Source organism: Crocodylus porosus, unplaced genomic scaffold (genome assembly GCF_001723895.1).
Source record: "Crocodylus porosus isolate Cpor-Errol unplaced genomic scaffold, CroPor_comp1, whole genome shotgun sequence".
NCBI classification, from domain to species: domain Eukaryota; kingdom Metazoa; phylum Chordata; order Crocodylia; family Crocodylidae; genus Crocodylus; species Crocodylus porosus.
Window position 1 is genome coordinate 14,518,433 of NW_017728931.1, and position 7,391 is coordinate 14,525,823.

Here is a 7,391-nt window from a genome sequence, read left to right on the forward strand (position 1 = left end):
AGGAGGCACCAGTTGCCCATGTAAGCAAGTAAGACCCTTCAAAATGGGAGAAGGTTGTTGTTACCTTAGGAGTATGGAGAGGCTAGCAGAAGGAACAGGTAAATTTGTAATGAGCCATAAAACCACTGTCTATGGGCCTTGTCGCACGTTAATTTTATGCAGCTCCTGGAGCATTTAATCCCTGGATTGCCCACACATTAATACTTGAAACTAGTTTTAAGCACACTTTAGGTGGCTTAAAGTTATGCCACTCCAGGGCAGAATTCTCTCACTGGTGTTACCCAGCTCATGTTCCATTAATATATGGCCACTTCCCATACACAAACCACCCACATTGCAGTCCTCTAGCATCCCAGGATTCAGTGTCCCCTTCCCCATCTTCCTGTTCTATGTGAACACTTTTTCACCCCCTGAACTCTACTGCCAAGAAGGTAGTTCTGGCACCAAGCCAACTCCCTCTCCCACCCCCATGGGTGTGATTTGCTCACCCCCATGGGTGCCACCCTGTGCAAACAACCTGAAGAGCACATGCCAGCTAAACCAGGCCTTAGGACATGGACAGGTCCAGGAATGGACTGTGGGAAAGGTGAGGGGGGCAAACAAGGTAGGTGACAATCAGATCCTCATGAGCTAGGGGTTCCTTCTTGGGGCAGAGGCAGTAACTCTCCCAAAAGCACCTTCCTTCACTAGTCCCACCTCTCAGCCACCAGGAAGCATGACCAGCCTCCTCCCCACAATCCCAAATCTCAATTTATTGCAACATGAGACCTTTAATTTACTTCCTCTTTCTTTTAGTGTTTTTTCTGTTTATTTTATCCTTCAGTGGCTGACTTCATTCATTTCACCACCCTTCTGCCACCCCCATATCCCTTCCACTCCCATCCTATTAACTCCTTGACCCTTGAACCAATGTCTCGCATCCCCTGACCTAGAACAGGCATAGAAGTCCGTCTTGCCACTACAGGGCTGGTGAGAGAACTCAGATCTGTAGTTCCTACTCAGGCTGCTGCTCAACAGCCTTGTAGTGGCAAGTCACAGCTGTGCAGATGGGGAACAGTCAGAAGGTTTTTATCTTTAGTGTGTGACTGCTTCAAACTTGAATTAGTACTAACACCAATCCACATTTTGAGCAGCTCAAAGTGCAACATGTAACAAGGCCATATGCTTTAGTCCATGTGTGGTGGTTTTTTTTAGCATCCAGTAAAGTTGAGTGTTTTGTTTCCATAGGTTTCCCCTGAGTACAAGAACTATGAAGTCAGAGAGGGAGTGGATCTAAGAATTGTTATTCCCTTTGTGGTTAGATGTTTCTGCCTGTTACTGTGACTCTGGTGTTCTGCTGATTTTAATTATTGACCTCTCTCATCACACCATACTATATAGGTGGTTTATTTGGTGCTAGGGGGAAGTATGATACAGCCTGTCATTTCTCTTCCTTCCTGTAGCAGGGCACTAAGGCACCTGATACTTGAAAAGCAGCAGTATGGGCTCAGATGCTGGTTGCTAGGGGCAACCAGGAGGAGCTAAGGGCCCACACCTGGTGAGTCAGCTGATGAGAAGGGGCAGGGCTGACTACTATAAGACCCAGACTGGAGGCTGTGAGTGCATTCTCTCAACTGGGCGCCAGGAAGGAGTACTGCCTGACTAAGGAAAAGAGCTCAGCTCTGAATGTGGGAAAGGGAAAAGGCCTGGATATACAAGCCACTAGTTTTATATGGGTGAGAGATGTGGTGTGGTTTGGAGAACGTTTAGCCAGGAGGCTTTGATTTGTGTTATAGGTGATTGTGTTATTGCTTTCGTTGTTGTTAACCGGAGGACTGGGTGAGGCTATTGGGGGTTGGAGGAGGCCTCATAGGGGCTCCGTGGTAGCGTGGGACCCTGGTGCCAGAGAGGGCACAACATTCAGAGGTGTACTGACCCCAGCCCTGAGAAGGGGAGCAGAGGATTGGGGGCCAGGTAAGGTTGGGGCTGCCTGAGCCCCACAGGAGGTTTAAGACTCGGAGGGGATTTGGGGGCCAGGCATGGCTACAGCCACCTGAGCCCCAATTGCGAGAAGCCCCAGAGTGGGGGCAGAGATTGATGAAGCGCTGGTGGGGTGCAGGAGAGTGAAATTGACAGACGACTTCTGGTACATCTGCCAGGCTTGGGGCGTGGTACAGGGGTGGTTGGAGCCATTCATAGCCTATAAGGCTGGGGTGCCCGGAACCCCATTATAGAACCAAGCCACAGGGGGAACCAGCAGAACTGTAGCCAAGGGAACGAAGGGCAGCCTCCCTACATAACTACAGAACATCAAAGATATGGTGGGCGAGATTGTGAGGGTGCTTTAACACTGACTTGGCCCAGTAGGGAGCACTAGGGGAGATCATGGCCTCCCCTAGGGCCCTGCGCTGTTACACCTCCCAAAGCTTTTTCTTCACTTAAATCATTCTCCAATTAGTGCAGTTACTTATTTTCATTGCAGGTTACTGTTGCAAGTACTACTGAAGGCAAGTTATCTTGTGGTATTCCAGGTGGCTAGGACTTGTTTAAACCAAAATACTCAAAATAACAAAAGTATATGTATTCTTATATTCCTTTACATTTCTCCTGTATGCCAATAATTTTAAGACCTGCAGGGTGAATTCAATAAGACAAGCTGGTTAAAAGTAAATACATAAGTTAAATTTCCGTGCGACAAACCGTAGTTTATTCCTAAATGACTGGATATTTTTTTACAGGCTAGCTCATTGTAATCTTTCATTGATTAGCTCTATACTGCTTGATTACCTAAACAGTGCTGAAATTAATTCTAAATACTCATTCCCAGTTGTCAAAGTTTACTGTTAGGATTGTTTAGGAGTAATCTTTTCTGAGTGTGTTCAGAGCAGTGGTCAAAGATCTGGAAAGATTATCTTCAAAATGCAATACATTAGCCCAAAAGTTACTTATAAACAGGTTTAGCTGATTTTTTTTTTTTTTTTTTTTTAAAAAAGCTTTTTTGTAACCCAGCCCATGAGTCAAATGTACTTGAAATTCTGTTAATTCAGAGAAGCAATTAGTGATCCATAAACAACAGTATTAAGATCTGTAGTGCTTGACAAAGCAGAACACCCACTAACATGAGTTCAAAATCAAGGTCACAGTTCTCTATTGATTTTGGACAAGTGTAGCTGAAATTGCAGCATTGTACCAAAAAGAAAGGAAAATGAAACATTTATTTGTTTACAGTCACTTAAAGAAATTTGTTTTAAAAATGAAAAAACAAAGCATGCAACAACAACAAAAAACCTTAGCTGCCTTCCCCGCCCCCCCCTTTTGCAGCTGGAGTACAAGGTACTTTTGTGTGTTGGATTTGGTCCTCTTTCAAAACAAAATGAGGTCCTAAATCCCTGAACAACAGAAAAAATATATTGGAACCCATTGAAAGTAGATGCACTTGGTGTCTCTGTGTGCAGGAAAGCTTTCTAAAGACTTCTCTGATACTTTCCATGCATGTCTAAGTTTTACATACAGCTATATTAGCTCACCCCAGCCTATTGGTAATTTGGCCAGGACGCTTAGCTATTTTCAGCAAGTTGAGCTTATACAAGCATTTCTTGCCAAAGGCAACAAGAAATGAGTCGACATCATATGTGGTGATGGAAAGACATGGAAAAATCGTGCAACTTACTGAAACAGTTTTTGAGCTAGTGGATCTAGTTCCAGCTTATGAGCCTCTTGCTTTAGAGGCTCATTTATTCCTCATTTTGTTTTGTGAGTTCTCATAATATTTCTAGTAGAAGCTCAGTTGAATAGGCAACCACTTTCCTAAGTACTGAATGTTGTATTTTTTCAAAAAACTTGTCAAGGATTATATTATTAATTTTAATAATAAATACAGGCAAGGATTTTTGTTAATATACTTTACTGGACCAACTGTATAGCTGGGAGACATTTTAAGCACAAAATAGCTTTTCATCTCTGAAGAGAGTACTTGTGAAACTACTACAACACTCAGGACTACAGAAGTAATTTGACTTAAACTTGAATATAGAGAAACTTATTTTTCATTTTACCCTACATGTTTGTGATTTTTGTTTAGCTTCTTTTGCATATAGATATATCGCTTCTGCTAAATATGTAGTCATGTTTGTAAAAGATAGAGAATTGGACCATTTCATGGGATGAGGAGAAACTATTTCCTTAGTTATGCTAAAGTAGTTTGGTAAAGGTTGCACCTAATGAATAATTTCTCCATCTGCTTCTCCTAATCAAAAGCAGTAGAGTAAGTTTTTTTTGCATGCCCTGGACTCCCAAGTCCTGTTGCAGTCCCCAAATCTGGATCTAGCCTGCAAAGGGACCCCATGGTCTGGATCTGGCCAGGGGGCTGGGTGGGTGTCATGGAGTGGGGTCCCCAGGAATGGCTGTGATGCCCCAGGGCTCCAGGACCATGCCAATCTTGCCCAATGGGCACCCTTTTCCTCTCCTGCCGCATCTTGCTGGTAATTATAAATATAGGGAGGCTGCCCTCGAGTTTGTTTGGACGTAGTCCTGCTGGACACCGCTGAACCCCGTGGGTTCTTGAACCCCTTTTTGGGTCATGCTCAAAATGGATGCCTCACAGGACACCCTCACCCTTATGGGCTAGTTGCATGGCTCCAGAACTGCCCTTTTACCACACCTCAAGCCTCTCAGATGGCATTCATTCATTGTCTTGCTGAGGCCCTAGCCTAGCTAGGCCTCTGGTCATTGCTGGGCTCTCCACAGCCCTGTCTCTGTGCCCATGCTGGTGCTGGGCATGGGCCCAGGTGGGCTGGACTGGGCATTGTCACTGCACCCCCTGGTGCTGGGGTCCCTACACTGTAGTGGGCCCCCCCCAGTGAGGCCTGCTCTTTCCCAGTAGCCTCAGCCCAATCCACCGGTGTATAAACAGCATCTAAAATATGAGCCCCTGGGGTTTAACATAATACAAAGAGTTCAGGGTGTGCTCTGTTCCTTTAAAAGAAGTCAAACTTCCCCCAGCACTAAATGCCTTGTAGGCCAAGGTATCTGAGTTCCTGGAGCCCCTTAATCCTACCAGAAGTAGAACAGGCAGTCAAGCCTCTCTGGTTAGCTGGCTGTCTAAGAGCTCTTTCCTCCTTAGTTACTGACACAGAACTCAGACTCTAGTCCCAGCCCTGGGGTTTATATATGCCCAGGGCCCTGCCTCTTCCAGTCAGCTGACCAGCTGCAGGTGCAGGCTAATTCCCTCATTAGCTGGCTGCCATAGCAACCTGCACCTGTGGGATTTCTAAATGGCTCTTAGGGCTTGCTCTCTAGGCAGTTTCTGCTCTTAAAGGAGCAGGTACGTTAGTGCCCTGCAACAGTGAGTTTGACACCCTGGTTTAGTGTTTTGTAAACAGAAGGCTCTTCAATGAAGGCTCTTCAATGACATCATCTATTGTTAATGGAATTTTCATCCCAAATTTTACCAAAGTTACCCTTTGATATTGTCATTACATCCAATTGCTTTTCAGCAAAATATGTTGGTATGTGAAATAAAATGGTTATATTTTGGTTTTTGATTTGAAATGCATAATTCAAGAATTATACACCAGTTCCTTTCCTTTTTAATAGGAACTCATAACCACCCTATACATTGGATTCCTGGGGTTGATCTTTTCATCTTATTTTGTCTACCTCGCTGAGAAGGACGCAGTGGATGAAGAGGGAAAGACTGGATTTTCTAGCTATGCTGATGCACTGTGGTGGGGTGTGGTAAGTCATCCACGGTCCAATTTGTGCCCAGGCTCTGAGTCTATGCTCATCTTGTAAGATGTTCCACTGAACTTAATGGAGATTTTTTTTTTTTCCTGAATAAGGATTATTTATTTGAAGAATCAGGCTTTTTTCATTGTTAGTAGTAAGCTGGAAGGCAAATTTCAGTAAGCAAAACTAAAGAAAACTAATAGAATAAATATAACTGAAACATTTCTCACCATCTGGGGGGAAAAAAACCCCTAACTCCCAGGCTGTAGAGTGTAGCGTATTCTGGGTGGGAGTATTATTTCACTACTGGAGAAAGAATTGCAAGAGTCAAAGCATGTGATTCTGTACCTTAGTGCTGATGACACTTTCCTGAAAGGGCAGGAAATGCTTGAGGATGCTGAATTACCCTTTTGCTTGGGAATGTCTTGTCTCTCGTTAGCTGTTTCCATCTGAAGCTACTGTGTTTTTTTTGAGGCATTTCTGGCTACTAGTGAACCTCATGTAGCCTATTAGCTGCGAATCTGTGTGTGACAAAACTGAGGAGGATAATCACGCTAATACTAGTGACAGGCTGACAGCAGTGGGAATGAAGCTTATGACACCAAGGGTATTTGGTGTTGCACTGAAACAGACATTGACTTCCCTAGATCACCCTGCCCACTTACCTGCTCAGCCCCTATGCATCTGCTAACTCTCCATGTTCCTTTTTCTTTCCTGTCTTTGCAATAGAGCACAATCTTAATTCTTGCATTATACTTTCAAATATATAGGTAATATATTGTGCCCTTGTCTAATCTAGATTCGTATACCAAATATATATTTTTGAGGCAATGAGGTTAAAAATTGGGTGCATGTTATTTTTATACGTGCAGCGATATTTCTTGACCAGGTGCAGATTGAGGCCTGGAACAGATGTTGCATTTGTTCTGGGATAAGCTGTGCCAGCATTTGTCCCAGAACACAAAAGTCCCAAAATTAGCATGTACACACCTTGCCCTTCCAATAGGGTATTTAGTGAGCTGCTGAATGTTTAGTGGCTTTTCTGCCATTGCTTCAAAGGTTCAGTCTTAAGACAGCTGTTTAAATGCATTTTGTCATGCCCCCAGGACAAACTGTTAGCACTTCTTCTTTTCCTGTGAACCGTTTTAGGGTTTGTTCTGAGACAACTGACGGGGACATCTGAACAATTGCAATTTGTCTTGGGGTTAAATGCCTTCTCCTGGGACAAATGTGGTGTCTGTAGCCTGAGACTAAGTCTTAATACCCTTTATTATTATATGTTATACCCTTTATTTATTATTATATTAATTCCTTTCAATTTATTCCTCCCCCAAAATCCTCATTTTTGTTAGTCTATTTTGATTCTTTTCCCCAGAAAAGAAATCTGTGCTTTCTCACAGTGTGCAATCAATTCACTGTGAAGGGAAGCACACATTGCATATTGTAATATAGAATTTTATATGGCAACACATACATGCATTTAAATATTTTATTTAATACATACAGTGATCTACATTATATAAATTATATTATTATACGAATACATATTACATTACAGAAGAACACACAGATTTTCCAGCATACCAAATGCTATAAAACACACAATGAAGTGTGCTGGAAAGGTATCTGGCAAGCCTTCAGGAAGGGGCAGAAGACAGGGCAGAAGGAATGCTGTAAGTCCCTGC

At 43.3% G+C, this 7,391-nt stretch overlaps 1 protein-coding gene across 1 annotated transcript in view; it reads left to right on the forward strand.

The window, feature by feature from the left end:
* Nucleotides 1-7,391, forward strand: part of LOC109315906 (potassium voltage-gated channel subfamily KQT member 1-like) — a 148,624-nt gene that overhangs the window by 21,554 nt on the left and 119,679 nt on the right. The window contains exon 5 of the mRNA XM_019543868.1: nt 5,575-5,715. Coding sequence (XP_019399413.1) covers nt 5,575-5,715 — 141 coding nt within the window. The remainder of the gene's footprint in view (nt 1-5,574; nt 5,716-7,391) is intronic.